Source organism: Apis mellifera, linkage group LG11, assembly GCF_003254395.2.
Source record: "Apis mellifera strain DH4 linkage group LG11, Amel_HAv3.1, whole genome shotgun sequence".
Lineage (NCBI taxonomy): Eukaryota > Metazoa > Arthropoda > Insecta > Hymenoptera > Apidae > Apis > Apis mellifera.
In genome coordinates this window covers 2648225-2672387 of record NC_037648.1, presented here as the reverse complement: position 1 = coordinate 2672387, position 24163 = coordinate 2648225, and the positions used below count along the sequence as shown (strand labels likewise).

Sequence of the window (24163 nt, the reverse complement as noted above, 5' to 3'; positions counted from 1 at the left end):
GAATAATTTAATATTATTATTTTAATTTTTTGATAGAAAATAAGAATATGGATTTGAAAAATAAACGACTTAAATCAAGTGAAGAAGATATTTCAGATGATTCTACAGTTAAGAAATCGGAGGAGAAGTTCGAAACTATTAGTGTTTCCGATGCTTTGAAGAAAATAAAATATAGAGCATGTCGGCCACCTCCAATCAGTTATAAAACGTAATATAAAATTTTATTTCAAAATTACTAGCATTATTAATTTTATAATAATATTCATCTTCGTATAAATAAATTATATAATTAATACTTTTATTACTATTATTTATATTAAACGAAGAATAAATTTTTAAAATATAAAAATTTCTATATAGTCAAATTCATATTTATAATTTATAAATATAATGTATAAATTAATATAAATTAATGTTAAAGGTATATTTAAAAATTATTGATTAATTTATATTATATAAATTATTATTTTACACATTCGATTTAGAGGAAAGAATGAAATACCGTTTTTCATACCACATAAGAAGCTCCTCGAAAAAATAGTGTATAAACCGGAAGTTCGAGAACCATTGGTAAGAATATAAATTCTTTTTCTTCTTCAATTCTTCACTTTTGTTAAAAAAAAAATACAAAGAAAATATTGTTCGTAGACTGGTTTTGCCGCTCAACAAGAAAAAATTAGGAAACGAGTTCTTAAACCAACTACTTCGTTACCAAAAGTAGAAGAGAAAAAGTCATTAACAAAAGAAGTCTCATCCGAAACGATCATAAGTTGCTTATTGCTTCTCCTATAATTTTTTTTTTTTCTAATTTTATCTTCAACAAATTTTCATTTTCTTCTTCTTCTTCATTTTGTGTTACATAAGGAGATTTAGAACGAGTTCCGTGGAAATATAAAGAAAAAGATTTCGATGCCCCAGTGTTCGTTGATCAATTAGAATTAATACGGCAATTACGAGAGGATCGTAAAATAGGATTTTTTTATATAATTTATGCAGTCGAACCATCTTCGAAATACTTCACTCCTTACGCGTTAAAGTATTGAAATTTTACTTTTTCCGTTCTAAAAAAAATTTTTAAAAACATACAACTACATAATTTATAATAACATTACTTAGAGTCGTCCCGTATAAAGATGTAGGGAAAATCTATATGACTATCAGTGCCAATGGTGTGACCCAGTACAGTCCAGACGAGATGATTTTTACTCCTATTGAGCAATGGGAAAGAGAATATATTTTTTATTTAAAATTATTACAGGTAATTTTATATTATAAATATATTTTATATTGAATTACATTTTATAATTCTTTTTTTTTATTTCCAGTTAAGGACGTTTGTTATATTTCGAGTGTGGAAAGCTTTCTACATTTGGAGAAAATCAGTTATTTATAAGAAATTTATCTCGGCGAAAAATTTTATAAATGATAATTTGTTTATAACAGATGCAATACTCAGTAAAGCGTTGTTAGAGATTAAATCGATGTGTTCGATTTTCCTTGATTCCAGTTTCTTTGATAATAACGTTTTTGAAAAGATATTACTTTTTTACTTCGCAGAAAAACAGGTAAAACTATATTGCATTTAAGAAGAAATTACAGGATATATGTAGTGCTTGTTTAATCCATTTAATATCTTAAGCTCGATATATCTTATTAAAACAAAGATAATGATATAGATATAGATAAAAAAGCAAATAAACAAAAAAGATATAATGAATCAAGCAATAAAGCAATAAATGTTTATATATTAGATACTTTATAATATTCAATTATAAAAATTTCTATAACTTTTATTTTATCTTTTGCCAATGAATTGATAAAGATAAATCCTAACGCGGCTTTTATCTGAGTTTTTTTAACAGTAATTAATTTAAACATTTCAAATGAAAAATGATTTAATTTATGTTTGAGAATTGTTTTTAATTTGAATATAGAATCATTATTTGTTCAGGACAATTATAATATAAACTTGTAGCACATTAGAATTTAAACAAATATTGTAGCTAAATTTAAACTGCTATTATGCAATGTATATTTGTTAAAATATTCATCAAATATTTATGAAGAATCAATTCTAGTATCCGAAACAAACGCAAATATATAAAAACTAGTTAGCTATGACTTTTTTATATAATTATAAGTTTAAGTGAAACAAGACGAAAATAGAATATGGCGGTTAATTTAAGTTGTTTACAATTTAATAAACAAGCTTTAAACGATATTTTTGCGTTCGTTTTGGCCTTTAGAATCGATATACCAAAGATGTTTCATGAATATGTACATATATTATATTAGAATGGCATGAAAAATATTTTTTATCATTTATATTTTCATTTTTTATAAAATTTCCAGAAATCATTTAAAAATATTCACTTTCTGAGAGATATTTTCATTTTATAGAAAAAGTAAGAATCATTCTGATACAATATTTTGATATATCATTAACGATGATTTATAAATATCACCATCTGTAATAATGAATAATATATTTCTAATCTTTGAAATATTTATTTATAGTTTACAAAACTAGAATTACTTAGAGATAAGTTAGATGAGTTTAGAAATTTAGCAATGGATATAGTTAATAATGCTTGCCTTGGTGCTCTATTAAAAGCTGGATATACCCCCGATGATTCTAACATAACAATAGAGCAAACTGCATATGGAAAACTTGGTAATATTTAAATTCTTTTTTGAAAGAAGAAATATATTTCTTTTTTTCCATCACTCACACAAAATTTATCTCTCAATATTAATTTAATATTACATGATTATTAGGGGAGTTTGGTGTTATCAAATTCAAAATGCCTAAAGATGGTATTCTTAAAATGAGTTATATAGAACAAGCACGAAAGAGGGAGAAATGTTATAGGCTATCTTGGTGAGTTACTTTTAAAATTTTCTTTTCCAAATACTTTACAAAAATTATTAAGCCTGAAATAAAAAATAAATAAATTTTTACAATTTATTTATTTACAGCTTTATTCACTTGATTGATTATAAGAAAACAAACATGATGCATTGTCTATTAATAAACACTTATCAAAATTTTATAGAGATGTTAAAAATCTACACAAGTTTTTTACCAAGTGACGAAGATATAGATAATGATATAATTGATCTTCCTTTAAAAGAAAATCGCCCAGCATCGCATCGTATTCAGGTATAAAATATACGGGATGTTCGTTTACAAGTATTAAAAATATTATAAAGGATGATTTTTCAAATTTCCTCTCCAAAATAAGATGAAAATTAAGAGTGAAAAGATTGTGCAATTGTTTCCATTTACTTTTAATATCAATAATTAAAACGCAATCTTTTTATTTTTGATTTTCATCCTATATTCAGTTTGAAGAATTACAATAGTGCTTAATTAATTGTCGCACTCTTAACATGCATTACTTATTGATATTTTAAAAATATCATTATTGATGTGTGTTTTTATTCATTTTAATTATTTTAATCATCACCTTATTGACTTGTGAAAAACGAAAAAGGAATATGTTTCTTATAAGATAGAAAAAAAATGTTCTTAAGTTTCTAAGGATATATATTCCAAAAATTGAAACAGTTACAGAAATAGATGAACATTTGCAAGATTAAGTTTAAATAACTGTATAAATGGATAAAAAAAAAGTGCAACAATTAATCAACACAATATTTCATTAAGAATAATTTATGAACAAACTATCCATCTTTTAGTTCCCATATTGGACTGTAGATTTGCTTATCTTACCATCCTCAGAGATTATATTAGATCCACACGAAGATATATTTCGTTACGTGATAAAAACTATACAGACAATGTGGGAGGAGAATTTATTCGCCATTAAACCATTGCTCTCGGATCCTTTTTTCCACTCTTTCACGAGGTATATAAACGCTACTTGTCATAGAATCAATTTATAAAATAATCCCTTGGGATTGTAAGGTTTTGTGTACGTTCATTTGAGGCCTATGATCAATCACAAAATAGAGGATCGCGTTTGCGGAAATCCACCGGAGATCGAGGTAGTTTTGAAGCAAGATGAGATCATGCAAAATTTCAAAGTCGAATTGGAGGAAATTTTAAATATAAATTTCAATGCTCTGAAACGTTATTGCAAACGTTTCGACGAAATCAGGGAATTTTTTTACGAAGATATGATATTCGACGAAAATATTATCCGCGACAATCGGGATGTCTCGTTATTTCGCGAGTTGAGCATCCGTTACAAAAAAGAAGTGGATATTATCAATAAAATTGTCGATTTTCAACCGTTTGGCCTTTTTTTGATTCAACTCGAGCGATTTAAAGGTATTGCCGACACTGCCCCCAGAGGGAAATTAAGCGTCATTGAAGCTGTTATGCCGAGGTAAATTTAAAAAAAAAAAATGTTTACTAATTAACAAATTATATTAGAGAAAATTAATATTTAAATATTAATTTATCTAATCTAAAAGTCTAAAAATCTAAAATAAATATTTTCTTATTTTTTTAGATTAGGAAAGAGGAGAGTCGATGCTTTATTAACGCAAGCGACAGATTCCATTAATTATCTGGAAATCATGCCTACGACGACTGAAGAATATGTTGCGTATATTAAATTCGTAGATCAAGCCCAGGCAAATGTAGACGATATGGAGTCGCAATTGGATTACGTGAAAGAGTTATACGACACTATGGAAGAATTTGGTTTCCCAATACCGTCCATGGATATGGCAAATTATTTGGTAATAAGCTTTTGTTGCTTTATTAATTATACTATTATTAATAATACTTTATGTTATTATGTATAATGCTTATATATGTTATGTATATTATGTATATATACTTACATATATTATGTATAATACTTATAATAATGCTATGCTATTATTAATAATACTTTATAATTGTAAAAGAATACCGTCCATGGATATGGCAAATTATTTGGTAATAAGCTTTTGTTGCTTTATTAATTATACTATTATTAATAATACTTTATACTATTATGTATAATACTTATATATATTATGTATACTTACATATATTATGTATAATACTTATAATAATGCTATGCTATTATTAATAATACTTTATAATTGTAAAAGAATACCGTCCATGGATATGGCAAATTATTTGGTAATAAGCTTTTGTTGCTTTATTAATTATACTATTATTAATAATACTTTATACTATTATGTATAATACTTATATATATTATGTATACTTACATATATTATGTATAATACTTATAATAATGCTATGCTATTATTAATAATATAATTGTATTGTATAATAATATAATTTTATAATTGTAAAAGATATTTAACTGATTATCTAACAAAAGCAAAGTCGATTTCTTTGACAGTTTCCTCTTTTTAGAGAAAGAAATTGAAAGAGACAATTTTATGTATCTTTTCCAATTAGTTTTGTAAAATATTCACTGTATATATAACATGGAATAAATTTTGGAAAATAGGGTATTGGGAGTCAATTTACCAGTTTGCGACTGATCGTGGACAATAGGTTAGAGATGAGGCCGAAACTAATAAACAAATTCAACGCCCAACTTCAGAAGGATATCACAGCACTGAACGAAGAAATATCAGAGATTTTGGATGAAATAATGGTAAGGTTTAACTGAATATCATTTTCTCGTCACAGTTCATGTTTACGTGTCATCTTTTTACAGCTACCTTGGCTATTGGATTATGATAGCAACGTCGATGCCTGTTTAAAGACTTTGAAGGAGCTTGGTGATCGATTAGCCGTGTGTGCAGTTAAGGCGGAACGATACCGTAGCCATCAGAGGACATTTAAGGTATCCAATATTCATATATTTAGAATATATTATAATATATCATAATGTATAATAGGAAAAATAAATTACACTTTGTTAGGAAAAAGATAATTGATAATACAGACTATGAATTTTGCAAATTTTCATATCATAGCTATCAGAAGACATTTGAAGTATCCAATATTCATATATTTAGAATATATTATAATATATCATAATGTATAATAGAAAAAATAAGTTACACTTTGTTAGGAAAAAAGATAATTGATAATACAGACTATGAATTTTGCAAATTTTCATGAGCATGAAAAAGAGAGAATTTAAATAGAGATTCTCTTTGTTTTTCAAATATCAGAATATTATACTTTATATATAATATTTATAATAAATTAATGTAATCCTATGTATAATTATATTCAATGTATAATTTACATTGAATTTTGCAAATTTTCATGAGCATGAATAAAAAGAGAGAATTTAAATAAAGATTTTCTTTGTTTTTCAAATATCAGAATGGAATATAAAGTATAGCATATTATTCATGCTCATGAATAATATGCTATACTTTATATTATATAATGTCATAATAAATTAATGTAATCCTATGTATAATTATATTCAATGTATAATTTACATTGAATTTTGCAAATTTTCATGAGCATGAATAAAAAGAGAGAATTTAAATAGAGATTTTCTTTGTTTTTCAAATATCAGAATATATACCATACTTTATATATAATGTCATAATAAATTAATGTAATCCTATGTATAATTATATTCAATGTATAATTTACATTGAATTTTGCAAATTTTCATGAGCATGAATAAAAAGAGAGAATTTAAATAGAAATTTTCTTTGTTTTTCAAATATCAGAATATCAGAATATTATACTTTATATATAATATCATAATAAATTAATGTAATCCTAATTAATAATAATTTCTTTTTGTTTAAAAAGCTCGAACAAACAAGATTCGAGATTTTGGACCAAGTAATGAACGAGTTGAGATTACGTACATTATTGTGGGAAAGTTTGACCTCCTGGGAGGAGGCTATCTACGAATGGTATGCCGCCGATTTCGACACGTTGAACGTGGAAGATATCACCGGGTTTACAATGCGCACGATGAAAAATATAATACAATTAGAAAGGGGTTTGCCGCCGAACAAAATTGTACCTAAATTAAGAGAGAGCGTCGAGTTGATAAGGAACAAGTTGCCAGTTCTTGGCTATCTGAGAAATCCAGATTTGCGGGATAGGCACTGGGCTAAGATCGAGGAGTTGTTGAATTATACTTTTAAACCTGACGTAAAGAAGACTTGGACCCTGATGGAGGAGCTTGGCGCCTTCTTAAAGCCGAATGAATTAATGGAAATCGCCGCTGCTGCAAGTTCTGAAGCCAATTTGGAATACATGTTGCAGAAAGTTATAGACACGTGGGAAAATCTCAAGTTTATTATTGTACCCTACAAAGAGGGGAAAGATGTTTATATCATAGGCACCCTTGAAGAAATTCAACTTGCAATGGACGAAAGCAATATCAATTTGCAAACCGTCAATGCGTCCCGTCATGTTGGCCCCATCAAACCTTTAGTGGATGAATGGATACATAAGCTTGAAGTGTTTACTGAAACTTTGGTATAAATCTCTTTTAAATATCATGTTATACTGTTAAAATTTTTAATTATTATTTTCTTCTATTTAAAGAAAACTGTTGTAAAAGTAATTATTTTTTCAAGGGAAATCCTAATGGGATGAATCCTTTATATTTATCATAAGTCATCTTCTTATCTGTTAGAGAAATGGAACAATTGAAAAGATTTATTTTCTCCTTTATATAAATCTTTTTTATAATAATTAAAGAAATAATTATATTTCATTTTCAAAAAGGATTTCAATTAATTGAGAATAAAATAATTATTTTTTACAGAATTAAAGTATTATATGGATGTACAAAATTAATCAAAGAAAGAAGTAAAGGGATTTTAAATATTAAAAATTAAGAAATTATTCATAAAACAGTTTTAACAGTTTCGTTCGATTCTGACAATATGATTCTTAAATATAATTAATTTCATTTAGGAAGCGTGGCAACTTCTGCAACAACAATGGTTGTATCTTGAAGCTATATTTTCAGCTCCTGATATTCAACGACAACTACCTATGGAAGCAAAACTTTTTATCGACGTTGACAGATTTTGGAAAGATCTGATGAGACGAACTTACAAGGTTTGCTATTAATATTCGTAAAAAATATTTCATCGACAATATCTAACCAAAAATATTAATAATTTCTAGGCACCTTTAGCTATGGTGGCGTGTACGCAACCAGGATTATTGGAACAAATCGAGGCCCATAACCGGATGCTAGATGAAGTGATGAAGTGTTTGGAAGCATATCTCGAGACGAAACGAATAGCGTTTCCAAGATTCTTTTTCTTGTCTAATGATGAACTGTTAGAAATCTTGGCCCAGGTATCGGTCGAAAGAGAAAATTTTCGAATTAAAAACGCTAAAAATTAGAATTTCAAAATGGAATTATTAAAATACCAACTGCTATACGATAGACGAAGAATCCACACGCGGTGCAAAGATACTTGCAGAAGTGTTTCGATGCGATATACAGATTGGAGTTTGCAACGAAAGAGACTGAAGCTGGCGAAGTTTTAACGACGGATATAATTGCCATGATCTCACCGGAAGGTGAGAAAGTTCCTTTTGAGAGAAGTTTGAGAGCCAGGGGCAATGTCGAAGATTGGTTGGGTCGAGTCGAAGATATTATGTTTTTAACGTTAAAAAAAGCAATGAAAGATGCAATTAAAGATTTTGAAGTGAAGAGTCGGCACGACTTTATTTTTAAACATCCTTCTCAGGTTAGGTTAAATTATTTGTACAATAATTGATTAACTGTCGCACTAGTTTAACACATTGTTTAATTATTCTCATCAATTCTTGTGACTAAAATTTCATTCTTCAGGCCTGTATATGCTTTCAGAAATTTAACATACTTGAAATGTCTCTTCGATTCATGCGACATTTAATCTGATATTACCGTAATTTAGAATAAAATGTATATTTTAAATATTTTTAAAAATGAAGTAAAATGTGAAATAAAATATAATTAATAAGATTATATATTCATTTTTCCTTACCCTTTTTCAGATAATTCTTACTGTATGCAAAATATTTTGGGTTCGTGATGTTCACTTAATCTTAGAATCTCCTGAGAATGTGATTGAGAAAATGAAAAAATACGAGCAACAGTGTTACGAGGTATATTTATTTGAGATAATGAGATAATGGAAATGTTACGAATTTTTAATTAACATTGAGATGTCGTATAATTTTTATAAACTATTGTAAATTTTATTTTAATTTACAATTTTTATATAGAGTTTTCAATGAAATTAAATAATACTTCTTTCTAATGTTTCTCGACTAAATTGCAAGGCAAAGGATTTATTTTTTATTTTTTCCCCTCCTTTCTCTGAGGTTTTCATGAGATTAAAAATTTTCGTGAAATTTCTTACTTTTACCACTTTTAGGAATTAAATATATTAGCCATGATGGTGAGAGAAGAACTGCCAAGATTAATACGTGATACCGTAACTAATTTGATAACGATAGATGTGCATTCCAGAGATATTGTTACAAGTTTGGTTGAAAATAAAACAACAAGAAGGTAAGAAATTATAATAGAAAGCTTTTATTGAAAAAAATCAATAATTATTTTCAAAATTTCAAGTTCAAAAATTGTTCAAAACGAGAGTATAGTAACTTTAATCAAAATCGCTAAAATCGACGTAGTTTCTATTCTAAATATAATAATGTCGTTTATTAATTAATTAAACAATGATTGTTGCAATTTTTTCTCTCTTAATTGTAATATCATATCATATACATACCTTGAAAACTGAAATTCTAATTTTACTAATATTAAATTAATAGGAAATAAATAATAAATAACATTTTGGATTACTATTATTATTATATTATTATAATATATAAAGTATATATACTATTATATACTTTGGATTACTATTATTATGATTGTTGCAATTTTTTCTCTCTTAATTGTAATATCATATCATATACATACCTTGAAAACTGAAATTCTAATTTTACTAATATTAAATTAATAGGAAGAAATAAATAATAAATAACATTTTGGATTACTATTACTATTATATTATTATAATATATAAAATATATATACTATTATATACTTTGGATTACTATTATTATAATTGTTGCAATTTTTTTCTCTCTTAATTGTAATATCATATCATATGCATATCTTGAAAACTGAAATTCTAATTTTACTAATATTAAATTAATAGGAACAATTAAATAATAAATAACATTTTGGATTACTATTACACCATCGAAATCAATGAGTTATATATTACAGTATGAGCTTTGATTGGGTGAAAGCGTTACGTTATTATTGGAACGACGAGCGTGATACTTGCTTAGTATGTATGAGTAACGCCGAATATCCCTATGGATATGAATATCTCGGCGCTCAAAAGAGGCTTGTCATAACCCCTCTGACAGATAGATGTTATTTGTGTCTTATGGGCGCTCTGCAATTAGATCTAGGTATTAATGAATTTTAAAGCGTCAAAAATTATATTAATGATGATTTTTTTTAAAACAAGTGGCATCGTGTATATCCGAAATAATTTTAAAATTAACGATGTTAAAAAATTACTCGGTAGGTGGTGCTCCTGCAGGACCGGCGGGTACCGGAAAAACGGAAACGACAAAGGATTTGGCCAAAGCAGTTGCCGTTCAATGCGTCGTATTTAATTGTTCAGAAGGACTTGATTTTAGAGTGCGTCGAATATTATTCTTTTTTTTTATTTTCCCCATGAAATTTTATTCCAAGATTAATTAATAAAATGATTGAAATGGAGAAAATTGTGTAGATGATGGGTAGATTCTTCTCTGGCCTGGCTACTTCCGGTGCTTGGTGCTGTTTCGACGAATTTAATAGAATAGATATCGAAGTGCTTTCTGTGATAGCTCAGCAATTAATTACAATCAGAAATGCTAAACTTGCTAAAGCTACCGAGTAAGTTGTTTTCTCGTATAATGCTTAAAATAGATTTGAACATGCTTCTCTCTTTCAGATTTTTGTTCGAAGGAAGGGTCATCAAATTGGTGAGATCTTGCTCAACTTTCATCACTATGAATCCAGGATATGCTGGTCGTACAGAATTACCAGATAATTTAAAAGCATTGTTCCGACCATTTTCTATGATGGTTCCAGATTATAGTATGTTTTATAAATTTCATTATATATATATATAAAAATAATTTAATTTCCATTTGCAGAACTTATTGCTGAAGTTACTTTGTACTCGGAAGGATTCGAATCGTCAAAGCCATTGTCGCAAAAAATGACCTTGATGTATACGCTTAGTAGCGAACAACTTTCCCAACAAGATCATTATGATTTCGGAATGAGGTTTTTTTTTTTTTTTATATATTAATCTTCATTTCGTTTTTATTATTACGCACTGATTTTAAATATTTTATTTCTAAAGAGCCGTTAAAAGCGTACTGGTAATGGCAGGTAGTCTTAAACGGAACAATCCTGATAAACCAGAAGACGTTGTTTTAATCAGAGCTTTGCGTGAAAGCAATATACCAAAATTCTTGCGCCAAGATGCTGAATTGTTCGAAGGTATCGTAGGAGATCTCTTCCCAGGTATAGAAATTCCTGAGGTGGACTACGGTATTCTGATGGACACAGCTATTGAAGTAATTAATAATAACATATTCTAAAATGTGTTTCTTCTCATTTTAATATTTATTACACACTGGTCATATCATATACAATAATATTTCCATAAGAGTAAAAAATATATATATATATATAGGGAGACAACAATTTCAGAATTAATTGTCAATTTTTTTATGACATTTAAACATTTAAACATAATTAATTTGGAGAAAAATTAAAAATTGATAATTTTTATTTTTTTTAAAAATATAAATTTGTATAATTTTAATTAATAATTTTGCAATTTAATGATTTTTCTCAACTTCATTACAGTTTCATTATAGTAAAGTAATTGAGAAAAAATATGTTGATGAAAAAAAGATCAAATATAATATAATTAAAATAATTTTAAATTAATAATATAATAATAATATCATGAATCTATATGTATTCCCGCCCACTTTTATTTTCTATCATTTTATTATTCTTTTTCATTTGTTATTATAATTCGTCTATACATTTTCTTTCTTTATCATCATCAAGAATATGTCGATAAAACTTGAAAGCAAACGCTCGAGTTACCGAAACCAAGAGAAATTATAAAAGTCGATCGTTTTATTGTTTAAGAATTACATCACTTTTATAATTAATATTGGTTAATTTCAAACTCTATCATTTAGGTATTTTAATAAGATCTAACCAATTGAATAATTTTTTATTAGATAATGAAAGAAGCTAAATTGCAACCAGAAGCTTGCATTTTAAAAAAAGTCACTCAGTTGCACGAATGTTTGCAAGTAAGGCATGGAGTGATGTTAGTTGGACCTACTGGTGCAGGAAAAACATCGGTACTTCATACTCTTGCCAATACTTACAACAAACTTCATGAGATGGGTGTACCTGGACCGATATATCAGCCAGTTAATTTGTACGTGATCAATCCGAAAGCAGTTACAATTGGTGAATTGTATGGAGAAGTAGATTTATTGACTAATGAATGGAAAGATGGATTAATCGGTTCTACGGTTCGTTATGCGTGTTCATTTACCACTGAAGATCATCAATGGATTGTGTGCGATGGACCTGTTGATGCTGTATGGATAGAGAACATGAATACTGTTTTAGATGATAATAAAATGTTGTGTTTGGCTAATTCTGAAAGAATCAAGTTTACTCCTTACATGCGTATGTTATTTGAGGTTATGGATCTTGCCCAAGCGTCACCCGCCACCGTCAGCCGTTGTGGAATGGTATACGTGGATCCTATAGAATTAAAATGGATGCCATATGTAAAGTCGTGGGCAGAAAAATTTCCTGATACTATTCTCAAAAGTGAATATCAACAATTAATTATTGAGCTCTTTGAAAAATATTTCGAAGATGGATTAGTCTTCTGTAATAACAATTGCATCTGCCCGATTAAGCAAGTTGATATTAGTAAAGCGAATATGGCTTGTGCAATATTGGAATATATTTTATACGAACCAGAAGCGATAGAAAAAACTACAGAAAAAGCACGAATCAAAACATTTTTAGTTCAGTCATTCGTTTTTGCTTATCTTTGGGCCATTGGTGGTAACGTTCACGATAAATCTCGTAGCATAATCGAAACTTTTGTGAGAGAGCAATTTAAGGATGACGAAGATGCACGTTTACCATCGATAGATTTGTGGAATATTTACGTAAATGTTCCAGAGCATCGATTGGATTTTTGGAATGATATTATGCCAAAATTCGTGTATGACAGTGAAGTACCATTTTTTGATATCCTCGTACCGACAATCGATACCGTACGATTCGGTTATTTGATGAAGAAATTAGTCCAAATAAACAAACCTATATTCTTTTCCGGAAATACTGGAGTAGGAAAATCAGTAATAACAAAAGTAATCTTAAAAGAATTGGAGAATACTAATCTTTGGGTACCGATTAATTTAATCTTCTCGGCTCAAACTAGTAGTGGTAGAACGCAAGAGATCTTGGAACTTAAACTGGAGAAAAGGAAAAGAACTGTGTTAGGGGCACCCATTGGAAAGCGAGTGTGTGTATTTGTCGACGATGTCAATATGCCTAAATTAGATACGTATGGATCTCAACCACCGATCGAACTTTTACGACAATTATTGGATTTTGGTGGAATGTACGACAAAGAAAAATTATTCTGGAAGAAAGTTGAGGACGTTGTTTTTACCGTGGCCTGTGCTCCTCCTGGAGGTGGTAGAAATCCTCTAACGCCACGATTCATCAGACATTTCGCAATGCTGTTTATTCCAGCGCCTACAGATTTATCTCTAAAAGGAATATTCAAATCAATTATAACCGGATTTTTAGAAGAGTTTGTAGAATCTGTTAAACAAATTGGGGAAAAAATAGTGAACGCAGCTGTTGACATTTATTTAACTATAGAGACAGATCTTTTGCCTACTCCAGAAAAAAGTCACTATATATTTAATTTACGGGATTTATCGAAATGTATACAAGGTATTATGCAAGTTGATGCCACTGTTATTAAACAGCCTATTGAAATGTACAGGTATATTCTCGATACTGCAACTTAATATATACGTATGTTAAAAATATTTATAATAAAAAATAATAAAAATGTTTATTATTTTTTAGACTTTTTTATCACGAATGCCTTCGAGTTTTCCATGATCGATTAATCAACGTTCAAGATAAAACTTATTTCTATAAACTCCTAAATATCATATGTTTAACTAGCTTTGGTGTAGAAGTGTTGCGACTTCCGGATGAAAAAGTTATCGAGAGACCACCGATGTTACTGTTTGGTGACTTTATGACTTTTGGGGCAGCGAGGGAGCAACGAATTTACGAAGAACTTACTGAAATTGCAAAAGTTAAATCAATTTTGGAGGTTTGTTATTATTTAATTATTATTATTACTTACATACAATGATGATCAAAAATTAATACATTTTTTTCTTTTTTTTCATTTTTATATATAGCATAAATAGTAAATGACAATTAAATAAGAAAGTAATTGGTAATATTGATATTCATTTGTAAGTTTGTTTAAAATCAGATAGATAAAATATATATAATAATATGTGATGAATCATTACATGCGAATGCGAATGCTAATGTGAATATTTGATATATATTTTTGGCTTTATATATCACAGGATTATTTAGAAGATTATCGTTTTTCCGTTGGAAAAGATATGAGACTCATTTTCTTCATGGATGCTATAGAACATATTTGCAGACTTGCAAGAATTCTCCGTTCTGAAAGAGGCAACGGCCTTTTAGTGGGTGTCGGTGGAATGGGAAAACAAAGTTTGACGAGATTAGCGTCTCATTTAAATGGTTATAAGTTTGTATCTTTATTAATTGATATAAATAATTCTCTTACAAATCAACACGATAATTAAATAATTTATCACAATTACTCGAATGTGAATTTAAGATGTTATCAAATAGAAGTTACACGCACGTACGATAAACATTCATGGCAAGAGGATCTTCGCCGATTTTATTTCGAACCAGGCACTGCCGCTAAACACACGACGTTTTTATTCACAGACACTCAAATTGTGCTAGAGGATTTTCTAGAAGATATTAATAATACTCTTAATACTGGTAATTCGAGTTTATTTAAATAAAATTATCGTTAAAAATATTATTCAATTATTATTCAATATTATTCGTATAAAATTTTTATTATTAATTCATAATTAAAACTATATAATAATTGTTTTTTTTTTTCGTAGGCGAAGTACCAAATTTATATGAAGCAGACGAATTAGAAAAAGTTATCATAGCTACAAGGCCTGCGGCAAAAGAAATAGGAATTCCTGAAGCAAATAGAGATGCAATTTATCAATATTTTATCGCAAGAGTTAGAAATCATCTTCATTTAATGATTTGTATGAGTCCTATAGGTGACACTTTTAGGTTAATCTCTTTATGATATTAATTATTTATATTAGATTTTAATCTCTGAACATTATTTATTATTTTTCTCTAGTCGTTTTGAGAAAATTGTTCAAATCGCACTTATATTTTAATCAATACTTACAATCACTTATTCATTTATAATCTTATGTAAGTGAATATGCTTTTGAGATTTCTTTACTTTTTTAAATGGAATTATTTTTCATTAATCGATGTATTTATTATATATTTTCATTTTATTTCACTATTTATCATTATTATTATTTTTTATAAAAATTATATGCTTTCATTTAAAAGAATGAATTATCAATTTCCGTTTCGCGTTCATTTAAAAAAAATTTCAATTTCTTAATCGTCATAGAAACATTTTTTAAAATAATTTATAATTTAGCAAAAATGATCCAAAGATTAAAATATTCTACTATTTGGTAAATTATTATTAAATTATATATTGATTATTTTCATAGACACCGTTGTCGTATGTTTCCATCATTAGTAAATTGTTGCACGATTGATTGGTTTACAAAATGGCCAAAGGATGCCCTCTTATCAGTAGCAGATAATTCATTACTCGAAGTCGTTCCAACAGATACGTTAAAACGTACCAGTCTTGCTAATATTTGTGTTTTAATTCATGAGGTATAGCTTCTAATTATGGTAGATATCGAAAACATTTATAAATATAAAACATTTAAAAATATTTAATTTGAAAAATATATATGATATAAAATTATAGAACGTAGAAGAAATGACAATTCGATTCTTCTTAGAAATGCGTCGAAGATATTATACTACACCAAGTAGTTACTTAGAACTTTTGAAGCTGTTTAAAACAACTCTTCAAAGAAGAAAGAAAGAAATAGAGTTATTGAAAAGTAAAATCGCCAATGGTCTTAATGTAAATATAATATATGGTTTTTATATAATTATTTAATTAATTAATATAGTAAAATAGTTTAAATTTTCTTGTATTTCTTTATTTTAAAAAGTTATTACCTCGTTAAAATTTAAATGCAATTATTTAATTCATTATTACTGGTAATTTTATTATAAAAATCAAAATTTATCGAATTAAATTTTTATTTATAAATTTTTTTATATATTGGATATGATTATCTACATTTTAGTTAATTATATTCAATATCAAATTTTTCATATCTCAATAATAACTGAGATTTTTTAATTCATAATTATTTAATTATTATTATATATAATTATTATAAAAATATTTGAGAGTTATATATTTTCTAAAAAATATAAATAAATTTAAAATCATCGAATAATAATTATTAATATTTTTATTATTTGGTCAGAAATTACGAGAAACTAACGAAATGGTTGGTATAATGAAAGAACAATTGATTATTCTTGCTCCAAAATTAAAAGCAAGTACTGAGGAAGTATCAAAGCTGGTAAAAATTCTTGCAAAGCAACAAATCGAAGTTGACAAAGTGAAATTTGTTGTAACTGCTGAAGAAGCAGTAGCAAAAGTATAATGTGATAAATAAAAAAAAAAATAATAAAACTTTAATATCATATCAAATATATACTTCTATTTTTATCAGGCGAAAAGAGAGGAAACAGCAGCTTTAGAGGCTGATGCTAGACAAGATTTAGAAGCAGCAATGCCAGCTTTATTAGAAGCTCAAAAGGCATTAGAAGCTTTAGATAAAAGGGATATTAACGAGGTTCGTGTATTTATACAACCACCTCATTTGGTACGTTTTGTTATGGAAGCAGTGAATTTATTATTGGGTGAAAAGTAAGTTTTATAAAATATTTTAAAAGAATGTATATAATTTACTTCTATAATTAAATTTTCATTTTAGAACAGATTGGGCTTCTGCCAAACTCGTTTTGGGCGATATACATTTTCTTGATCGCTTAATTAATTATCCTAAGGACGAAATAAGCGACAAACTTTTAGAAAAGTTACAAGATTATATTAATCATCCAGAATTTCAACCAGATTTAGTGGCTCGACAAAGTAAAGCTTGTAAATCGTTGTGCATTTGGGTAAGAGCAATAGATGGCTATGCTAAGGTTTACAGGGTAGTCGAACCAAAACGACAGAGGTAAATTGAATAAAAACTTTGTAATGTGTATAAATATATAAATATATTTTTATATAAAAATAAAAAAATCTTGGTAATAATTATTAATAGATTAAAGAAAGCTGAAGCAGAATTAAATGCCATAGAGGCAATAGTTGCTAAGAAACAACAAGAACTTGCCGAAGTGGAAAAAAAAATCATAGAATTGCAACAGCAATACAATGCAGCTCTACGAAATTTGAATAAATTAGAAGCCGAAATGAATTTAGCAGAAACAAGATTGAATAGATCTGGACGATTGACATCTGCATTAGTGGATGAACGAGTTCGATGGGAAGAATTAACACGCGTATGATAAAAAAAAAATTGTATTTAATATATATAATTGTATTAAAACATATAATGTAATGAATTATAATCAATTTTTTATGTAAATGTTTAGGGTTTCGAACAGCAAATTAACAATTTGACTGGTGATATTTTGATAGCTGCTGGTGCTCTTGCTTATCTGGGTGCTTTTACAAATGAATACAGAGAAGAATTAATAGAATCTTGGTTATCTCATTGCAAGAATTACGATATTGATACCACAGAAAACTATAGTCTCATTGCAATATTGGCTGATCCTTATGAAATTCGTCAATGGAATACGTATGGTTTACCACGAGATAAAGTCAGTATAGAAAATGGTATTTTTGTAACACAATCCACTCGCTGGCCTTTAATGATTGATCCTCAAGAACAAGTAATTATTTTTATAACATATGAAATATACTCGAACTTAATATTTATTTGCAAATTATATTCTATATTTTTAAGGCAAATAGGTGGATACGAAATATGGAACAAGATAATAACTTGAAAATATGCAAACTGACAGATACATATTTAATGAGAATACTAGAAGCATCTATACGACTTGGAACTCCTGTATTAATTCAAGAAGTAGGAGAAGTATTGGATCCAAGTTTAGAACCAATTCTGCTTAAACAAATTTTCATTTTGGTATATTTATTTATTATTTATTACTTATGCAATAATTACTTTAATAATATTATTTGATATAATTATATAGGGTGGTAGAACATTAATAAGATTTGGCGATACAGATGTCGAGTATGATGATAATTTTAAATTATATATTACAACGAAAATTGCAAATCCTCATTATTTACCAGAAATTTGTATTAAAGTAACAATAGTCAATTTTACTGTAACCACAGGCGGTCTCGAAGAACAATTACTCGCGTATGTATTTTATTATAATAATATTAAAATAATCTATCTATAAATGCAAAACATATATATTTAATTTCTAAATTTTCTTCTTAAATTTTATATAGAGATGTTGTACGTCTGGAAAGGCCAGATCTCGAATCAATGAGAAATTATTTAATAATAAAAATCAATGCAGATAAAGGTCAATTGCAAAACATTGAAGACAAAATTTTAACATTGTTGTATGGTGCAGGCGATGATATTTTGGACAACGAAGAGCTAATAGAAACTTTAAATGACAGTAAAGAGACTTCGGCAATTATCGCAATGAGATTAATTGAAAGTGAAGCGACTGAAAAAAATATATCTATCGCGCGTGAAAAATATCGATCTGTTGCGAATCGTGGATCAGTTTTGTATTTTGTAGTTGCAAATCTTGCAAACATAGATCCCATGTATCAATTCTCGTTAAAATACTTTAATCAAGTAAATAATAATATGATGAATAATTATATTTTTGCAATTTACAAATATGCAATTTAATGCATTAACATTTTTCAACATTTTATTAGATATTTAATACGATAATTGAAACTACTGAAAAAAAAGATGTTTTACAATTACGTTTGCAAATATTATTAAATGAAATAACATTAGCTATCTATACAAATGTTTCGCGAGGTTTATTTGAGAAACATAAATTAGTATTCAGTTTTATGCTCAACATTGCAATAGATATGAATGATGAAATTGTATCCTTAATACAGTGGAATTTTTTGTTAAGAGGACCTACACGAATTGTCGTTGTAAGTTACATGTTTTGTCTTAAAGATTATAATTATAATAAAAATATTATTAAATATTTGAATTTTAAATAGGAAGAAATGCCAGATTATCCTACTTTAACAACTAAAGTATGGACTTCAATCAATTATTTAGCAAAGACATTTGATAGCTTTGAAAATATTTTAAGTGATGCATTTAAAGAAATTGTAGTAACTATTGGGAATTTTGAAGAAGTAATATATTATTTTTTTATTTTCATTTCAATTTTGATTATGAATAATATAATTTTTCGATTTTTTTTAGGATATTAATATAATTCCTACCAATCGAGAACTTGCTGTTTACGATTGGAATAAGAATCTAACTGATATTGAAAAATTATTGTTGCTAAAAGCTTTGAAAGAAGAACATATAATTTTTGCTGTCACAGCTTATGTATCAAAACATTTGGGACCTAAATTTGTGGAATCACCTATGGTAACATTACAACTTTTGTATGTATACAAAAATTGTATATGTTTAAAATTATTGTTTTGATGCCAATAAATTTATTACTGAATATTTTTAGATTTGCAGATACATCATGCAAAATACCATTGATTTTTATACTCACAACTGGATCAGATCCCTTCAGTGCTTTCCAAAAATTTGCACATGAAATGGATTTCTCCGATAGATATGATTCAATTTCTTTAGGACAAGGTCAAGGTCCCATTGCAGAAGGACATATACGAACAGGTACTGTAGAAGGCAGATGGGTATTTTTACAAAATTGCCATTTAGCTACTTCATGGATGGTCAATATGGAACAAATTGTAATGACAATTGCTGAGGAACCAAAAGGAGTAATTCATGGTGATTTTCGATTGTTTTTGAGTTCAATGCCAAGCAAAGCTTTCCCAGTTTCTGTTCTTCAGAATTCTGTGAAAGTCACCAATGAGCCACCAAAAGGTTTAAAAGCCAATATCAAGAGAGCATTATATGATTTGGACGAGGAATTTTTTGAACAACACAGTAAAAAAAAAATTTTTTTAATAGTTGAAACATAAAGTATTATTAACAATTTTAATTTTTTTTTTTATTTAATACAGTTTTAAAGGAAAATTGGCGTAAACTTATATTCGGAATTTGTTTCTTCCATGCAATTATTCAAGAACGAAAAAAATTTGGACCATTGGGATGGAATATTGTATACGAATTTAATGATAGCGATAGAGAATGTTGTTTACAAAATTTGAAATTATTTTGTATATCAGAGCATATACCTTGGAATGCATTAACGTATACTACAGGTTATAAAATATTTCTCAAATTTTCTTTGGCAAAAGTTAAAAAAAAATTGCAAATATTATATTCATTATACATATATCAATTCATTTTAGGTGAAATTACTTATGGAGGTAGAGTTACAGATAGTTGGGATCTAAGATGTATGAAAACAATTCTAACTATTTTCTTTTCTCCTAAAACTTTAACTTTGGGTAAGTAATTTAAAATCAAATCATAATTATAAATGTATTTACATAAAATACTTACATAAAATTTACTTACATAAAATATATTTATATTTTGTACATATATTAACATTTATTAATATAAAATGTCATAGATTACATATATTCACCATCTGGAAAATATTATTGTCCTGTATACAAGACTTTACAAGAATATAAAGATTTTATAGAAACTTTTTCTATAATTGATGATCCAGAAATATTTGGAATGCACGAAAATGCAAATATTGCTTATCAGGTAATTAAAATTATTCAAATATAATCAAAGAAAACATCATTTCCTTAATGTTAATTTATATTTATATTATCATATCAGTTGAGAGAAACGCACTTCATCTTAAAGACTATTTTGGAAGTGCAACCGCAAGAAATTACTAGTGATGAAGATAAATCTAGTTCAGATATAGTGCATGATCTAGCCGAGATGATTAGATCAAAAATTCAGTTAAAAATAGATCCTAAACAATGTAATCCTGAACATTTAAAAGTAAACAATAATTTTAATTTTTAATATATATTATTGATTTATTAATATATAATTTTTTTAATATATATTATTGATTATAAAATAAAAATTATCACAAAATTTTTATAGAGAGATTCAGCAGGAAGACTTCCATCTCTAACTATTGTTCTCCTTCAAGAAGTTGATAGATATAATAAACTTTTAATCAAAATACATAAATCAATAGAAGATTTAGAGCGAGCCATCAAAGGTTTGGTTGTCATGTCTGAAGAATTAGAAAATGTCTTTATAGCTCTCATCAATAATCAAGTTCTGTTACAATTATTATTTTTTCTATTCATTAACATTTTAAAAAATATTTTTTCAAAAAATTTATATAAATATTTTTAATTATTTTCATAGTTTTTCCTAATAATATATCATAAATTAGGTACCACAAATGTGGCATAATGTAAATGTCTATCCATCTTTAAAATCCTTAGGAAGCTGGATTAAGAATTTGGAGCTAAGAATTGATTTCATTCAAGTAAAACTACAAAATAAAAAATTAAAAAATTAAAAAAAAAAAAAATTAGTAAATCACAGTTTAGTAATTATTATACATTACAGATTTGGTTAATTGATGTAAAACCAATTTCTTTTTGGATTTCGGGTTTTTCTTTTCCTCAAGGATTTTTAACTGGCATGTTACAAACATGTGCAAGAAAATATAATATTCCTATAGATCATTTAAAATTAGATTTCATTGCCAAAAATGTTTTACTTGATCAAGAAGAAATAGAAATAGAACACAAGGAATCTGGAAAGGAGGTTTGATCATTATAAATATTTTATTACTGAAAATAATACAACAAAATGTATACATATAATAATTGTATAATAATAATAATAATAATAATAATAGGTAATAGAAGTATATAAAGACTTACAAGTGCCAGAAGATGGAGTTCTAATACATGGGTTATATATTGATGCTGGTAGATGGGATTTTAAATCCATGAAATTAATAGATGAATATTTAGGTAAAATGTTAATTTTAGAAATATTATTTTTTTAAATAATGTATTATTGAGAAAATATAATTAGATTATCTATTTTAGGTGAAATGCATCCATCTCTTCCAGTTTTACATATAAGTCCAGTATTAAAACTTCCAGAAGATGATCCAAGATATGTTTGTCCTTTATATAAAACAGCAATTCGAGCAGGTGTATTGTCTACAACTGGACATAGTACAAATTTTGTTGTTGCAATCCTACTTCCATCTGAAAAGGAACAATCACATTGGATTTTGAAAGGAACAGCACTTCTAATTGAAATTATAAATTAAATTTTTTATGTTATATCTAATATATTAATTAACAAATCAGATATAATAATTAAAATATAAATTTAGAATTTCATATATTTATATTTATGTTATATACATACTTTACAATATAAAGATTTTAAATAAATAGTACAATTAGTACAAATCAATATATTTTTATTGCAATAATGGAAATAATTGAAAAAATGACATAATATGCGTAAATAGAAATTAAAATAATTCTCTTTGTTTTCTCTTTACAAAATTAACATGATAATTATAATCCTCTTTGTCAATCATCCACATTAAGGCCATATAAATTGTGAGTATTGAAGCCAATAATAACCTGTCTAATCTATAAAATATTTAAATATAATTATTTATTTAATTTAAACAGTTTGAGTATTATTATATAAAAAATTTAAAAATATATCTTACGTCATATAAGGATATATCCATAAAATAATAAGAAATCCTATAAAACTTGGATGTCTCATATGTGAATAATAACGTAATAATTTTTTAGATTTCATTTGCATGGGACTTGGTCTAAATGAAAATTTGTAATATACTTGTTTTATTCCAGCCAATTCAGATATATCCATCATTAAACATCCACTATAAATTATTGACCAAACTAATATATGAAGAGCAGTAAACATGAACCACAAAACATTATTAGAAATAATATTAACTTTCCATAATATAATGGATGAAATAATTTGCCATTTATTAAATAATAAATGAAGAGCCATAGCACTAGTAACATTATAAATACTTCTCTCCATATAATCTATTTGTAGTTTACAAAATAAATGTTTTATGAAATCATTAGCCATAAGTGAATGTTGTAATATAAAAATACTTAATAGAAACATATTTATTATTAACAACCATAATACAGAATCTTTATCTGTAATATAAATTTGTAAGATAAAAAATGAATTATAAACATAAACTATTGTATATTTTTTTTTTTTTTGATAAATATTCAATTAAAAGAATTATGATTACTACTATTATTATTATTACTTATTTTACTACTTATATTTATTACATACTTTTTTGTGATGAAATAATTGCTTCTTTATTTTCATCGTAGTTCGATAAAAAATATGTTAAATTACACAAAACATAAAAAGTATATAAAAAGCAAATAATACAAATCACTACACTAATATATTTTACAAACATTTTTATAAATAGTAAAAAGATTATTTATATATTATTAAAATGATATATAATTATTTTATATACTAATTATTATAAAGTATTATTATATGTAAATAATTATTAATAATGTTTTGATTGGACTTTCAACTTATGTAAGTACTTGTTTATTTACAGAATTTATAAATATCATTAAATTTATAAGAAATAGATATGAATCTTTATTGGAACTA

General features: G+C 26.7%; 2 protein-coding genes across 9 annotated transcripts; one reads left to right on the top strand and one right to left on the bottom strand.

Moving 5' to 3' along the window:
• The first annotated feature begins 4 nt into the window (after positions 1-4).
• On the top strand, positions 5-23154 carry LOC411602 (dynein heavy chain 6, axonemal). Of its 7 annotated transcripts, none has more exons than XM_026444098.1 (54): positions 21-208; positions 486-570; positions 649-769; positions 865-1036; positions 1117-1258; positions 1326-1565; positions 2518-2674; positions 2779-2881; positions 2980-3163; positions 3703-3872; positions 3954-4355; positions 4482-4713; positions 5445-5594; positions 5658-5786; positions 6725-7405; positions 7850-7996; positions 8066-8242; positions 8335-8640; positions 8930-9040; positions 9313-9449; positions 10179-10369; positions 10489-10604; positions 10699-10844; positions 10903-11048; positions 11108-11240; positions 11320-11536; positions 12221-14031; positions 14118-14373; positions 14642-14832; positions 14926-15098; positions 15230-15413; positions 15881-16052; positions 16150-16311; positions 16727-16903; positions 16979-17175; positions 17243-17488; positions 17579-17816; positions 17910-18212; positions 18287-18472; positions 18543-18715; positions 18811-19171; positions 19258-19491; positions 19564-19704; positions 19775-19965; positions 20040-20485; positions 20563-20763; positions 20854-20952; positions 21081-21223; positions 21302-21472; positions 21581-21701; positions 21934-21977; positions 22061-22261; positions 22356-22473; positions 22552-23154. In XM_026444098.1, exons 1-54 carry the CDS (start codon positions 48-50, stop codon positions 22779-22781), a joined length of 12126 nt encoding a protein of 4041 aa, XP_026299883.1. In that variant the 5' UTR covers positions 21-47; the 3' UTR covers positions 22782-23154. The 7 variants fall into 7 exon arrangements, 6 of the variants coding, with proteins under 6 accessions (XP_026299885.1, XP_026299884.1, XP_026299883.1 ...); XM_006558997.3 differs by having other exon boundaries at positions 21581-21760; positions 21882-21977; XM_026444097.1 differs by lacking the exon at positions 21934-21977 and having other exon boundaries at positions 22-208; positions 21581-21760.
• Positions 22387-23969, bottom strand: LOC725424 (nurim homolog). 2 transcript variants are annotated; one of them, XM_016914674.2, is made up of 4 exons: positions 23822-23969; positions 23199-23673; positions 22883-23115; positions 22387-22716 (listed from the first exon to the last, which is right to left on the bottom strand). In XM_016914674.2, the coding sequence occupies exons 1-3, from the start codon at positions 23952-23954 to the stop codon at positions 22992-22994; spliced, it is 732 nt and encodes a 243-aa protein (XP_016770163.2). In that variant the 5' UTR covers positions 23955-23969; the 3' UTR covers positions 22387-22716; positions 22883-22991. The 2 variants fall into 2 exon arrangements, with proteins under 2 accessions (XP_016770163.2, XP_026299888.1); XM_026444103.1 differs by having other exon boundaries at positions 22590-22716; positions 23107-23115.
• Between the last annotated feature and the right edge of the window lie 194 nt (positions 23970-24163).

What these genes read in the sequence shown, in the direction of transcription:
- LOC411602 (XM_006558997.3), top strand. Translation starts at nt 48, where the DNA reads ATGGATTTGAAAAATAAACGACTTAAATCAAGTGAAGAAGATATTTCA. An exon ending in AACTGCATATGGAAAACTTG is followed by an intron (nt 2,675 to 2,778) that starts GTAATATTTAAA and finishes CATGATTATTAG; the next exon opens with GGGAGTTTGGTGTTATCAAA. An exon ending in TTAAACAAATTTTCATTTTG is followed by an intron (nt 18,473 to 18,542) that starts GTATATTTATTT and finishes ATAATTATATAG; the next exon opens with GGTGGTAGAACATTAATAAG.
- LOC725424 (XM_016914674.2), bottom strand. Translation starts at nt 23,954, where the DNA reads ATGTTTGTAAAATATATTAGTGTAGTGATTTGTATTATTTGCTTTTTA. An exon ending in AATTATTTCATCACAAAAAA is followed by an intron (nt 23,674 to 23,821) that starts GTATGTAATAAA and finishes TTTATATTACAG; the next exon opens with ATAAAGATTCTGTATTATGG. An exon ending in TGGATATATCCTTATATGAC is followed by an intron (nt 23,116 to 23,198) that starts GTAAGATATATT and finishes AATATTTTATAG; the next exon opens with ATTAGACAGGTTATTATTGG.